Raw genomic sequence first — 15,161 nt, forward strand, 5'->3', positions numbered from 1 at the left:
TGGCTCTTTGTACTGAATATGTGAAGCTCTATATGTTTAATCTATTACTACTGTCACTTTCTGCCAATTGCAAATGCCTGAACACACAGTCACTGTTTGCCCTTAAAATTGTGTACAAGTGCAAGTGATTTCAGATGAGGATCACATAACTATTGTTGTGCTACACTGAAAACAATGGCAGCGAGGGTGTTTAGGTAGAGAAAAAATGGCAGGTATAATTGACAGGAATGGATCGAAGAGGTAGCAGGACTATAAAAAAAAAAAGGGACCTCACCCTTTTGAATTTCCTATTCTCCTCAATATATTTGAAGGCATGTGCAGGTCCAGGCTTTTTGGGGAGGACACAAAGGCCCAGGACAGCAAGATTTTAGGGACACCCAGCCCCAAAATCCAGGGATTGACATCTCCTTCTAGCCAGACTTCTAAACCTTAAACTTTGGGAGCTGGAATGCAATCGACCAGGATACCTGTGGATCGCCTGCAAGATCAGAGAAATGGGGGCTTTCTGGCCATAGTCTGCTTGTTTTGCAGGTATTCCACAGGGTAGCAGACCCAATGCAGGGCTCTAATTGGTTGTCCCTTTCACTTATTACTCTAATTGGTTGTCCCTTTCACTTATACATTTAGACAGGGTAAAGATTCATGTTGGTAACTCATACAACTAGATAGGGTGGGTGCCCCAGTAATGACTGTATATAAAACAAAAATGATAAATTGCCTAAATGGAATTCCAAATATTTCCAACATAAATCGGCAAGATTACATTTGTATGTATTTATATCAAAATTCAGGTAACATACATAACCATAGGCAAACGTCAGACAGTTTACTAAAATATATAAATCCAAATAATCTGCAGATGGTTATCCAGTTTAAATGGGGAATAGGGCAAGATGCCAGCAGTGTTTGTGTTTTAAAAGCAATGCTTTTTAAAGCCCCCTAATGCACATACATGAAGTCCAGGACTGCCAGCTTACACTATACCTCACTAAAAATGTTATATGTTTCAATTTGTAGCATGATCCAGTAGCAGCAATTAGAAATTAGGGACAGCAAGAGAGTGGGGTCATAAGTAGCAGTTATGCACAACGTGCACTCATGTGTACTTGTCCTTCAAGTTAACTGAATAATACGAATATCTAATTCAAATCCTGTTTTAATAACTCAACAAGGTGTATGTTGCCCCTTTAATATCAACTTTTAATATGACAAAGTAATACTCTGACAGTTTGCAACTAGTCTTAATTTTTTGTGGATTTTGAATAACTTAGGAGGCCCTGGTTGCTCAGGTCAAATTTACCTTAGCAACCAGGCAGTGATTTGAATAAAAGACTAGTGCACAAGTACAAGTAACAACTTTATCTGCCAGGGTCCCTGACTGCCCCCCCGCCCCATCTGAAAAGAGTCAGAAGAGAAAGGCAAATGATAAAGATTGACTATTTATACATGTCTGCTATGGGCATTAGTTACTAGCTACTTACAGTTATAACTTGCTATATTCCTCCAAAGAACATCAGTGCAAATGCTCAACAGAGCGTTTCCAGTCCAGTTAATTGGTGCAAGGAGTTTAAACTAGCACTGTCTTGTCTGTTATTCTAATCTTCCCTGGTAAACGTTAGCTGATTAGAACTTTTTTTTTTTTCTTTTAAGTTTCCATTTTTGCATGTAAACTTTTAGTATGTAGAGTAGTAAAGTATAGACTTTTAATGATTTGGCTTCTTTTTCTGACTCTTTCCAGCTTTCAAATGGGGGTCATTGCCTCTATCTAAATAATAAAAAAAAAAAAAGTTATTGTTACATTTTATTACACATCTCCTATTCATATTTTAGTCTCTTACACAAATCAATGCACGATTGCTAGGTTATTTGGACCATAGTAACCAGATTGCTGAAATTGCAAATTGCACAGCTGCTGAGTAAAAAGCTAAACAGAAAAAAAAAAACCCAATTGCAAATTGTTTCAGAATATCATTCTATATACTGTACATAATACTTAAAAGTTAGTTTAAATGTGAACAACCCCTTTAATGTGCTGAAAAAGGAAGGTTTATTTTATTTAGTTTTTGGCACAGTTTACCCATACTAGAAGGAAATTACTTGTATAGTAACACACATAGATTATGAAAATCTTGTTTTTTTCAGCATTTTTCTAGATTGATGTTATATGTCTGTAATGAATACTTACCAACATCAAAAATAGAAATAAACAGAAGCCTGTAGATTTTTAACTGTTTACCAAAAGAACTGTTGAAAACAGATGAACATTATATTGAACGTACAAAAAAACATAAGTTATTAAAGAAGTGGTGGTTTACTGTCCCAGCCATACATTCCAGCATCAACAGAATTAAACATAGGAAGACAATTTTCTTTTGAAAAGAGCTGCAACACCTTTACTCAGTTTTTAGTGTTAAAAAGATAATTTACAGAATAACTAAAAGTGTTACCGCCTGTGACAATGAGCAGATAGACATCATAGAACAAATACTGAGTTTATGCAATACTAATTTGTAAAGAATATGACTATATATAAATATACTACTCAATAAAACAAAAAAAGTAGAAATAGGCAGCAAAAAGACTGTGCACCGACAGTTTTTCTTTCATTAAAATTTGAATTAAACATTGTCATCTTTGCTAAATTGGCAGTCATTTCTATAGTTCAAATTCCCAAACACATTATTTTCAGCCTAAAAAGACAAGTAATTACTCACAAGGGAATTCACACATTTGCACTAAAGAAATAAAAGAGGGCATATTTTACAGTAATGGTGCCCCTTCTTCCCACGGATAATATACAAATATCCTGCTTCCTCAAAATTGTGCAGAATATTTAAAACGTTTCAAACAGCTAGTATAAAATATTTTAGTGCATGTCTTACTTTCTAGTATTATTACCATTCTGGGGGAGGGGGGAGAAGTAAAGATGATGGCACACCAGAAATTTTGAAAGTGGTTATCTGAGTAGAAATTAGAAGGAACTGAGCACCTGGAAACTACTTCCTGTTCTAGTAGGTTTAATTAACTGCACATTGGTGACAACTGCAAGATACTAACACTAACAGATGCTAGAATTGCAATAGTTTTTGCCTCCATTTACCTGGAAACAAAATGTGCAATTACCCCCAAGCTAGAATTAGACATGGATTTCGAGTGAAAGGAACACGACTTAGCATAAGTTCCAAAAAATACATTACCCTAACAATGTACAAAAGTGACAAACTTTTTGATTAAAAAATCCCAGCAGTTTTCTATTTCTCCAAATATTACAAATTTCAAGGCACAATACAAAAGATAGTTCAATGATAGTGCCCTCCCCCAATAAAAAGCTATAAAATAGGGGCAGAAACATGCACCAAAACATTATTCCTTCTGCTCTTTAAAGGCTGGACCTAAACAGTTTTTTCCCCCCAGCATTCTTTGATGCAAATATGTAAACACCTTCTTCCAACTTTTTTTTTGGGGGGGGGGGGATTTTGAGGTTTAATATTTTTTCATTAAGATGACACCAACTACTATCTTGGCAAAAAATAGCATAAATTACTGAAAGGCAGATTTTCAGAATATCAGTCAATAGGTGCCAACTTTCTGCTTATGGGCATAAATGTATGGGAAATGGCAACAAGTTCTCTGTGCCAGAGTATACAAAGGCTGAACAATTAATACATTCCAAACCTAGTGTTAAAATATTAAGAACACAAATGGATAATAATATTCTTTTGGCTGTGCAAGGCATCTGCCCTGCACCACACTGCAAAAAGCGCAGCAATTAGTGTAATGTCTGGAAATGCACTCCAACGCTTGTCTTGTTGACCAGGACGTTGTTTTACAATAAATAACTTTTGTTCTCAGTTAAGTCATTTTCCCTCCATTCACTGTGTGCACAAAGATGAAGGGTTTAGTAGGTCTCTTGATGGAGGAATGAATTTACAGCACTCAGAATTCATCATGTCTGACCAGTGCCTCCCCGAAGTCTGTAGCTTGGCTGCCCACAAATAAGTCATATTTATCAACTATTTCCTCTCGTGTCAGTTTGCCATCCTGTGGGTTGTGAAAATAGATGTTAGAAGAAGCCTTTATTTTCTGCATAGATTCAAAAGGTTGTATTCGCTAAAGCAAACTTTAAAATATATCAAATATTTATTTAGGGTAGGCATACAGAGGTCAATCGTCTTGTTATCAGACTGAATTTACAGATCTTATGAGCTTTGGTCATACACACAGATGGCAAAAAGCAAAACAGCAAGTCATTTTTTTTGGGACGGTTGGCCTGAATGAGCATATGAGCAGGAGCAGATAATTGTCATATCCTATATAATTGTAGGCCGATCTGCAAAAATCTAATCCCAAAAGGTTATGAATTACCTGAGCTATTGCTGTTGATTTAAATAAAAATCTAAACATATTTTTCATGTGTCTGCAAGAATAATAATGCAGGATTAGTAAAATGTTATGAATGCAATTATCCAGAATGCTTTGAATTATGAGAAGGCTATCTCCCATAGGTTCTATTTTAATCAAATAATCCTAATTTGTCCAATTCAAGATGATTCACCAAATATATATCACGCCCCAGAGACTCAAAGTTATGGGTAGACTAGAAGGGGCTAAATGTGCTAAGTGCAGTACAGCAGAGGCAGGCTTCCTACACTTAATCTGGGACTGTCCCAGGGTACTGTCATATTGGAGGGCGGTAATTCGATATAGTAATGAACATCTGTCTCTCCCTGGAATTTGTACTCCTGAAGTCTGTATTCTAGGTATAATTGACGAAGTGGTGCCCTTACAAAAAACTAGAACTTTACTACTATAGTGTTTTATGCAAAAAAGCTAACTATTATGAAATGGATGAGTCCTAATGCCCCCACTCTCCAGCAGTGGATTGATTTAATAAATGTCACCCTTCCACTCATCAAGTTAACCTATAATGCTCGGGGAACTCCTGACAAGTTTGGGAAAGTATGGACCCCTTGGTTGGATGTCAACCCCCAGGTATCGTTGTCAGACAGTTAAACTTTGACTGCAAGCTGTGATATATTGAGTTGGTAATGTGTCAATCACTGTGTTATGATATCACTTGTACCCAGTCTTCTCTGCAAATGCCAAGTACGATTATTATTATTATTGTTAATTTTTATTGTTTTTCTTTTATGTTTAAAATGCAAAAATAAAATCCTTTAAAAAAAAAATAATAATCCTAATTCGTATTACATTTTCTCTGTAATAAAACAGCACTTTGTATTTGATCCTAACAAAAATATAATTAATTCTTACTGGAGGCAAACCAATTGGGTTTAATGAAAATGTTTAGCTGATGCTCCACCACCCAGAAATACTAAAGAACATAAATGTTTTCACAAATTTACCTGCATTTCTTTAAACACAATGTTAAACACCAGTACACCAATAGCATATGTAAAATGTTTCTTTAGTTCTAAAATCCACAAACACCATGAACACAAGATGCTACAAGAGAAATTGAACTTAATTTTATTGAATCTATCTAACAACTATGACATTGGCTGCATTACCTGGTTATGGTCTGACTCATAAACAAGATGGCGGGATTCAGCTTCAGAATGGTCATAGTCAGAAGGAAGAATCCAGTCTTTTGTCTCTTCTTTGTCCATTTTTCCATCATGGTTCTTGTCTCTGAACTCCATAAACTGTTCTCGCTCAGTCTTCACCCACTCTGGCTCATTAGCATCTCCATCATGGTTGTACATATCACCTTTGCACAAAATAGAAGTCAAGATTGATTCCCTAGCTATAGCGATTAATGAACATATCAGGAACTTCCATTCATCTAGAATCCATTATTATGATGTACCTTAACCCTTCCATCCCCTATTCAAAGTTTCTAAATCAAATTATGTCTTAATTTATTAATTCAATGATTTACATGAATTTGCTCATTTCTCTTCTCACAATCGACTGCTTTTGGACAGAGCATTACCTCCTTTCAGTAAAAGTAAACTGGAGTTTGGCTGCAGGACCCCAATGCAGCCAGTACTCTCTAACTTGTTCATATGAGTGACATGCAAGTTACAGGAGAAACAAATCCCTTATTAAAAAAAAAAAAAAAAGAACCCCACATAGACCCCCTCCCTACTCCCCCCCCCCCCAGCCTAACTTTTTACTTAACCCTCCATGAAGATTCAGGGATCGGAGTTCAGGGCAGCCATCTTCTGGGTCTGTGTGTCTTCTTCCGGCGCTTCAGCAATTTCTGTCAATTTCGGCACATGCACATTTGTCGCGAACCGGAAAATTGCTCCAACAGTGTTGTTCTCGGATTACCGAAGACCCAGAAGATGGCTGCCGTGAACTCAGATCCCTGAATATGCACTAAGGGGTAAGTAAAAAGTTAGGGGCATTTCCCCGGGGTAACCGCTAGGCTGGGGGGGGGGTCTATGTGGGGTAGGGTTTTTTTAATAAGGGGTTTGTTTTTCCTTTAAAGGAATTGTTCAGTATAAAAATCCAACTCAGAGTTATAGATCTGAAAAGCAGGAAGTTGGATTCTGGCTATTATGTTAGACATCCATTCACTCCAGCCTTTATACATTACATTTTTTGGCTAACTAACTATATTAGAAATAGGGATGCATCGAATCCAGGATTTGGTTCTGGATCGGCCGAATCCTTGTGCCCGGCCGAACCCTAATTTGCATTTGCAAATTAGGGGCGGGAGGGAAATAGCGTAACTTATTGTCACAAAACAAGGAAGTAAAAATGTTTTTCCCTTCCCATCCCTAATTTGCATATGAAAATTAGGATTCAGATTCAGTTTGGTATTCAGCAGAATCTTTCGATAATGATTTGGGGGTTCGGCCGAATCCGAAATAGTTGATTCGGTGCATCCCTTATTAGAAACATTTATTATTTTGCACAGCCTATTTAAACTGTTTTTATTTTGACACTGAACTACTCATGCCCACCCCTCAACAATAGAGCGCTGCCAAACGCAGGCAGAACTGCGTTGAATGTAAGTCTCTGCATCCGCATTCTATTTTGCACCCTTAAAGGTAGTAAATGACCCGATAACATAAAATATAACATATTATACATGTTTATAGTTAACACAAGCACAGCTAAAACAAGTAAATACCAACCTATATACTCTTCTAGGTCTATAAGGCCATCACCATTTTTATCAATATCTTCCATGGTTTCCTACAGCAGTATTAAAAATGACACAATCAGATTATTTTGCTTTACAAACAAAGATATATTTTAAATCAGTCTTGTTTGCATGTGAAATCCATTGCTGCCCCTAATGCAGAGTTTCTCGAACTTTGCGAGTTCAAGGCACCTTTGTAGCATAAAACATGTTTAGGCCCACCTTAGATCATACCAATGTTTCAAAGAGATGAAACTAAGCACCCTATTAATGTTTTATGGAGATTTAGATAGGATAAATATCCATTAAATGACTTTTACTCTTTGCCCACCCACATGATTGCTTTGAACCCACTTGGAAGTTAGCCCTACAGTGCCTGAATCAATGCCCAGAGGCTGCTCTTGGGGTAAAGACCGACCAATGACCTCTCACATCACATACATCTGTGGATTTGCAGGCAAGGAAGCATTACATACCAAAACCACAATGTCCTTCATGTAATCAAACTCCTCTGGGTGAAGAAATGCTGTGAACTCTTCTTTTGTTGCTACGAGATCACCATCTTTGTCAGCCATTTTAAATCGTCTCTCATCTCTTATCATCATTTGTTTGTAATTGAAGCTATTGTCTGGATCCTGATCATCTAAGAAGAAAGAGTCAGAAATAAAGCACGTGTCAGAAAAATTGATTTTGAACATATGTTCGTTTTTATTCTCCCAAAACATAGCACCTCACAGAAATCCTCAGTTTGGCAGCAATAGCTCGTAAGCATTTTATACAGTTTGATTGCCAACAGGCTTATGGAATTATTCAGCTGCAACTCCTGCTTTTCTGGACATTATAGGAAAACTTTGTAAAGTAAAAACCCCTACTCTAAAAGCCCCCATTTGCCACCCTACACTGCCCCCCCTCCTTCTCTACATAGTGTTTTATTAGAAAAACTGACCCAGCAGCAATACTGACCTATATTATAGAGTAGTGCAGTGGAGGTCAAGGGCGCCATGTTTGGTAGCTTCCGGATCCTCCTCTTTCCGCCTCCAACTGAGCATGTGTTAAAATCATATGTCGGCACTCACATTGTGAGAAATCTGAAGCTACCGAACATGGCGCCCATGAGCTCTGCTTCGCTACTCTGCATATATAGGTCAGTATTGCTGCCCAGGTCACTTTTCCTAATAGAAAACTATACGATAGGAGGTACAGAGGGGCTAGTGGAGGGAGGGTTTACTTCTCCTTTAAGTATACCACTCACAAATTGCTCTGACAATGGATTGTGCTCCAAACACTGTATGCATGTTAAGTTATGGTTCAGTTGAGGGGGGGGGGGGCTATCGTGAAAATGAAACGTTAAAAGGGTTGTTCACCTTTAAATAAACTTTTAGCATGATGCAGAGACGGATATGCCGAGTCAATCCGCAATTGGTTTTCATTTTTTATTATTTGTGGTTTTTGAGTTATTTAGCTTTTTATTCAGCACTTCCCTAGTTAGCAAAAGCATACTAAAAGTTAACTTAAAGGTGAACCACCCCTTTAATATATTCTTTATTATATTAAACTTTTTAAATATAATCAATTAAAAATTCAGTACCTTCTTTTCCCATTAGCATCGGTTTTGTTTTATTCTCTCTTCATGCAGGAGTTGGGAGCCTGATTTTGAATGACAGCTAGGTCTAATAAAACATTTGGGGGTGCTCTTTTTGCCTAAAAGATGCATTACAGCTCACTTTTCAATTCATCAGAAATTCCATTTCTCTGCATGCAAGATTTGTTCCAAAGTCATTTTGTTTGTGTTGGAATCAGTTGAGTGAGCTCTGATATATTTGATAGAAAAGGGAGCCATAAATAAACATTACCGGTATATAAAAATGTTAATCAAAAACTCCTGCATAAAGAGAGAATGAAGATGCTGAAAGGGGGATGGTGAAGTGAAGAGATAAAGAATTGTTAATATTGAAAATTTATAAAGTTTCTTATTTCAGCATGACAAAGGTTATATTAAATTTTCATTTGCACAATAGCTCCCACTTTTTAAGTTTAACAGGGATACAAGTATGGGAAGTTGTGAGGGGCCACATGAGAGGGCTTTGTAAATTTAGTCATCACTTGTTTAGGGGCATATGTGGGGGAAGAAGTAGCATAAGTAATGGAGTCAATCCAAGTCAGTGTTTTTGAAGAAAGTCATCTGTAAATTTGCAGTTTATACAGCTATGGGTGCTGCAGATATAAAACTGTATCTTGTGCTTGATCCCAACTAAGGTGAATGGATTCATATATTAGTGGAAAACAATCCTTTTTGGTTTATTGAATGGATAATTAATTTTAAGCAGACTTGATATGGTAAACCAAATTAGATCTGTATAAGGCGCCCAGGGAGACGGGCACGCCTCTATAACTTTCAGTGTGTTGGTCCCATCTGTGCAGTTTTGTATCATGACATCATTGTGCATCAGTCAGTGCTCTGATCCGACAAAATTTTTTAAGTGCATGTGTTCCCTGGCCCCTCTTATATTGCCATGCTGGCTTTGTTGTTACAGTTACTGCCCGAATTAATCTGGTTCTGATTTTGTTATTGACTCATGCCTGTTTCTTGACTAGACTGTAAGCTGGTCAGCGCCACAGCGTGGGTTAGACCGAGCGCTGGAGATTTCTTTCTGTATTTCGTATACAAAATGAAGCCAAATATTACCTTTTGCTGCCATTCAACCTTTAAAAAACGGGAATGATTAACATGTGTATTCCAATTGGCTGGGGCTCAAATGCTCCCTGCTTTCTCACTAGAGCCTCTGAGTTAAAGGAACAGTAACACCAAAAAACTAAAGTGTTTTAAGGTAAATATCATGCAGTGTTGCCCTGCACTGGTAAAACGGATTGTTTGCTTCAGAAACACTACTATCGTTCATATAAACAAACTGCTGAATAGCAATGGAGGAAATTGAAAAAAGGCTATATGGCACAGGATAAATAGTGGATAACATTATATTTTTTGATGTTACTGTTCCTTTAAAGGGTAAGTGAACCGTTGGTCTTATCCTAAGTCAAATTGTTTGCTGGGGGACTTTATTTTAAATGCACTACAGACTTAGAATACAAATGGATAGATAGTGTAGGACTCACGTACAATGAGGGACCTTGACTTGGCACATGAGCTTACATATTTTTGCCAAAGTGTGGTACTAACACCTCATTTTTTGTAATAATTATTTTTAAAGGCAACACGAGCGCTGGCAATTTTTCTCTCTCTCTTTGTGTACAAATATTGGCTTTTTATCATTTATAGCAGCTGGTCAACTCCAGAATGTTTGTTAGACTGACCACTGGCACATAGCAGCTGGTCAACAAAACAGCGTGAGTTAGACTGAGTGCTGGACATTTCTTTCTATGTTAGATTGTAAACTGCCTGCACTGACGCAACTTGTCTAGGATTCAGTTTAATATTTGTATACACCACGCTTTTGGATCAAAATGTGACATATTCATGTTTTCCCTGCCGGTCTGCAACAAAGTTCTGAGGTGTTGGTGAAGACCAGTTCTGGCAGGGCCCTCCTGCTCACAAGAGAGTGCAATCTTTCAAGCAGTTCCCAGGGTTCCTGCTGCACAGGTTCCTGAGTGTGACAAGGTTTCTCTTTCTGCACTCCTGGTTCTAACTTTCAAAGCAATGTTTTTGGTCAACTCTCCCTCAGCCCATACAGACATATTGATATTAGTAAATCATTATTATTGATATTGATATTAGTAAATTAGTAGTATACTTTTTTTATATAGGCAATTATGAAAAACATTTACAGCAATATTAAAATACCAGACAGCTGCTAGGTCAATTAGATTAAGATTTCCCAAACCTTGTCAACCCAGGCACTATACCCACAGTATATGTGAAAAAGAACCCACCCCTTACCCAGGTAAGTGCCATAGGTGACATTTCTGTACTCATCCCACGATACGAGTCCATCCTGGCTCAGGTCAAACTCCTGCCACTGCCGCTCAACGTTGTCGTACACATACTTCTTTTGGGCTTTCTTGATCCATGCAGTCAGTTCCCCCTCCGTCACATACCCATCATTATCCAAGTCTATCTTACCTACAATCATTCTATAAAAACAAAACGGAAGGAATGAAGTTGGGGCACAGAGGTAAGGCACCTACCGAAAATGTAACCATAGGTGGCATTTTTATATTCTTCCCAGGAGACCATGCTGTCCCCATTAAGATCGTGGCCTTTCCATTGTCGCTCTACGTCTTCATATATCCATCGTTTCTGGGCAAATATTATCCAGTCCCTTAGCTCGTTCACTGTTACATAACCATCCTTGTCTGCATCTATCTTACCAACAATTTTTCTGTAGGGTCAGCAAAAGCATCCATTAGCGGAAAAAGGAAAGGGGGTTGGTAAGAAAATATTTCCAGGAGAGAGGACTGGAGAGTTAATTGCAAGGTTATATATTAGATTTCTGGATAGGCCCAATACCTCCCAGTTACTTTTCATCTTCTCCAGTGTGGAGGTGGCAATAACTAGAGTTAATCTAAGAAGGATGCATACAGAGACAGACAGCTAGCAATTAATGCCATTTAGATCACCACGATTATTCTTTAAAGAGAGATGGGGGTCAAAATGCAGCATGCAATAGATAAGAGATGTTTTCTTTATGTTTACACACATTAATAGATCATTGTTTTGTTTTCATCCTTACTACCACCCTCCCACCTAATCAGGGAAGTTAGTTGAAAGAAATAAACTGGACAACAAGGCTCTCCTAACTCTCGACTGCATCTAGTATTAGACTTTGGCCGAGAAACGCCACATGATGTAACCCATAAAACAAGCAGTGTATTTGAAGTGGCTGCTTAGAATTCAAAAACTTCAAACATATAGCAAGGCTTAAGTGCTGATAAAGATATGAAAAAGAGGAGTGAGTATACAAAGTCAGTGCTGACCAACTGGTGACCTGCTGGCCACATCCCCCCACATGAAAGTCTGCCTGCTGTAAATGCTTACCTTGTGTAAGCTTTAAAAGGTATCAGTACTGAAAATAACTGGCCCCTGCACTGTTTACACCTCAAATTCAGACAGTAAATTCCTGCATTTTTCACACCTTTAACCCCCCCCTGCATTGTTCACACCTATGACAATTCTATTTTTCACACCCCTAAAGCCCTGTACTGTTCACAACTCAGACTATAAGTGCCACATTATTCATACTTCAGACAAACTGCTGAGGTCCTGATAGGTTTCCCTCTCTCCTGTATTCTGCCAGCCCTATGGTCATTGTGTTCCATGCTCTGCCTGCCCTATCCTTCCTGTGTCATGCTCGGCCTGACCTATGCTGCCTGTGTGTGCCATACTCTGTCTGCTCCATGCTCCCTGTGTGTACCATACTCTGCCTGCCCTATGCTCCCTGTGTGTGCCATACTCTGCCTGCCCTATGCTCCCTGCGTGTACCATACTCTGCCTGCCCTATGCTGCCTGTCTGTACCATATTCTGCCTGCCCTATGCTCCCTGTGTGTACCATACTCTGCCTGCCCTATGCTCCCTGTGTGTTCCATACTCTGCCTGCCTTAGCTGCCTGTGTGTACCATACTCTGACTCCCCCATGTACACTGGGGGTTGCTGTGCTATGAACAGGGGAGGATGAGGCATATGGATTTAAGGTTATGTCTAAATATGGTTTAATAAACTTGTTTCACATATGAGTGATATCCCTGCAGTGACCATTTGGTTTTATGGTGTGCTACCACCATTAATGTGGACATGGTCTTAAAAGTTCTTGTGGTAACATGGGTATAGTTTAAAGTGGGTGTAGTTTAAAACAGGGAGTGGTCAACACTGGCTTCCATTAGAAGCCCTCCAACATATACAACAGAAAAATTCCAACCCTCGGTACGACAAAAGATGGGCAGCAGTGTACTAAGCCATGCATTTTTCTGAGGTAGATGCCACATCCAATTAATCTATCTGAAAGAAATCAATACATCTTACCCCAGTCTCTCCTTGCTCTCTTCAGGTGTTAGCTGATCAAATGTTTTTGCATCCTCGGCACCCAGAAAAGCATCATGGTCATAGTCAAAATTTTGTGCATCATCATGAACTTTATCACTAAGCTGAGAGTCATGATGAACACGATCCTTCTTCTCTGTGGGTTTGCTTAATGTGCAGGCTACCCATAGGCCAAGGCACAAAAGTAGCGGACGTTTGTTCATGATTTAACCCAACTGAAGCTGCAAAAGACAGGAGAGGATATGGAAAAAAAACTGCAGCAGTATTTGGAAAAAAAAAAAGTTATTTTAAAATCAGTATGGACACCTGCCCTTTGAAAAAGAGTTTGAATCAAGCACAACATATTTTCTTATCCTTGAACTTTGCTTTATTAAACCCCTTTTCACTAATGAGGATGAGCTCACATTCTGTGTTGGCTTACTACAAACGAGATACAAATTGTATGCACAGTCCTTGAATTGACTGAAGGCTTCTGATGAAATCAGCCAGACTGCTTGACACTAAATGTCAGTTATTGACTTTTTTTTTTACATGTGTATAATGGCATTCAAGTTTACGCACATCTGAATTGTGATGCAACTGAAGCATGTGCATTGTAATACAGTCGGTAAGATGCTGCAACAGAGTGACACCCTGCACTCACATCTGATTTCCGCAAGTGTATACAATGTGCATTCCACAATTAAAATCTGAGCACTAAAACCCAGAGCATGTGAATTTCTTCTATCAGGTTACACTCTCGAATATGCCTTCAGCAGTACCTTAGTGCTATGAACAACCCTTAAAATTGTGACATTACACATCCATTTTATAGCAACATCCATGAAATTAAAGGGGAACTATCGCAAAAACTTTAAATAAGCTTCCTCATACTGAAGTAAGAAACTTGTCTAAATACAATCAATAATTCTGCATTGTTTCTGAAATAATCAAGTTTATATTCATTATTCCTCTCTCAGCATCTGTTTCTCTTCATTCTGTCTTCATGCAGCAGTTGCGTGTCAGATATTCATTGACCGTTAAACCAATATATCTTATGGGGGGGGGCTTACTTTCCTAGCAGATGTATTAGAGCCCACTCAAACAACTGATTCCAGTACAAACAAAATAACTGCCTTTTGCACAAATTCTGCATTTAGAGAGACATGATGTTAGAGTGAACTCTAATACATCTTCTAGGCAAAATGAGCCCCCCTATAAAGATATACAGGATCATTCATCCGTCACCCAACTCCTGCATGAAGACAGAATGAGGAGAAACAGATTCTGCGAGCGGAATACTGAAGATAAACTTGATTATTTCAGAAACGGTACAGAATTTTTAACTGATTGTATTTACAAAAACGTCTTATTTCAGTGTGCTGAAGCTTCTATTACATTTTCCTTTTTCACAATAGTTCCCCTTTAAGAAAATAATGGGTAAATGCCACAAATACCAGTACTGTATCTGGAAAAGAACAGGCATTTGACAAAAGCAGGGGGTTTTTTTTTCCAGCTGCAAATCCACAAGAAAGTTTTTGGGCCATATTTCCTGTGGTATTTAACGTGCAGCTTAAGTGTGGGGATAAAGATTTGGCAGGAATATTATAACACTGGAGCAGTATCTCACGAGCAGCGTTAATGAACAGAGTAAAGTTATAGGATTCTAAAGCAATAGAAAACGTAAGGTAAGGATGCTGCAACTGAGCGGAAAGCAAATCCATTTGAATGAACCCAGAGTCAACTCCACTGTTGGCAAATGCCTCCATAGTTCAGTAGCAAATAAGCTTTAGCAATGTCGCCTTTCAACAAAACATTATGGAAAAAATAGATATGTGTATTAGGAATATATTACCAGAGGTCCCCGTTACTTTTACGCTACCCGGCTCCGCCCGACTTCCTCTCACACGCAAACACCGGAAGCAGCTGCTTTTTTTTTTTAAAGTGGGAAGGTCTTCCCTTTCTTCTTTCACTTACCATTGGTTTCTTTTCCAGCCTCTTCGTAAAGTTACCTGCCCCGCTGCCCTGAGCTGATTGGTTCCAAAAAGTCAAGTTTCCTTCACAGTTGCGTG

General features: G+C 38.4%; 1 protein-coding gene across 1 annotated transcript; it reads right to left on the minus strand.

Moving 5' to 3' along the window:
- Window positions 1–2,375: 2,375 nt before the first annotated feature.
- Window positions 2,376–15,028, minus strand: calu.L (calumenin L homeolog; the record flags this gene model as incomplete). The annotated part of the gene is given in 7 exon segments (NM_001091673.1): window positions 2,376–4,041; window positions 5,532–5,731; window positions 7,110–7,170; window positions 7,594–7,760; window positions 11,013–11,206; window positions 13,093–13,331; window positions 14,945–15,028. Coding segments are annotated over 6 exon segments (948 nt in total). The 3' UTR covers window positions 2,376–3,936.
- Window positions 15,029–15,161: the final 133 nt, after the last annotated feature.

Source organism: Xenopus laevis, chromosome 3L (genome assembly GCF_017654675.1).
Source record: "Xenopus laevis strain J_2021 chromosome 3L, Xenopus_laevis_v10.1, whole genome shotgun sequence".
NCBI lineage: Eukaryota > Metazoa > Chordata > Amphibia > Anura > Pipidae > Xenopus > Xenopus laevis.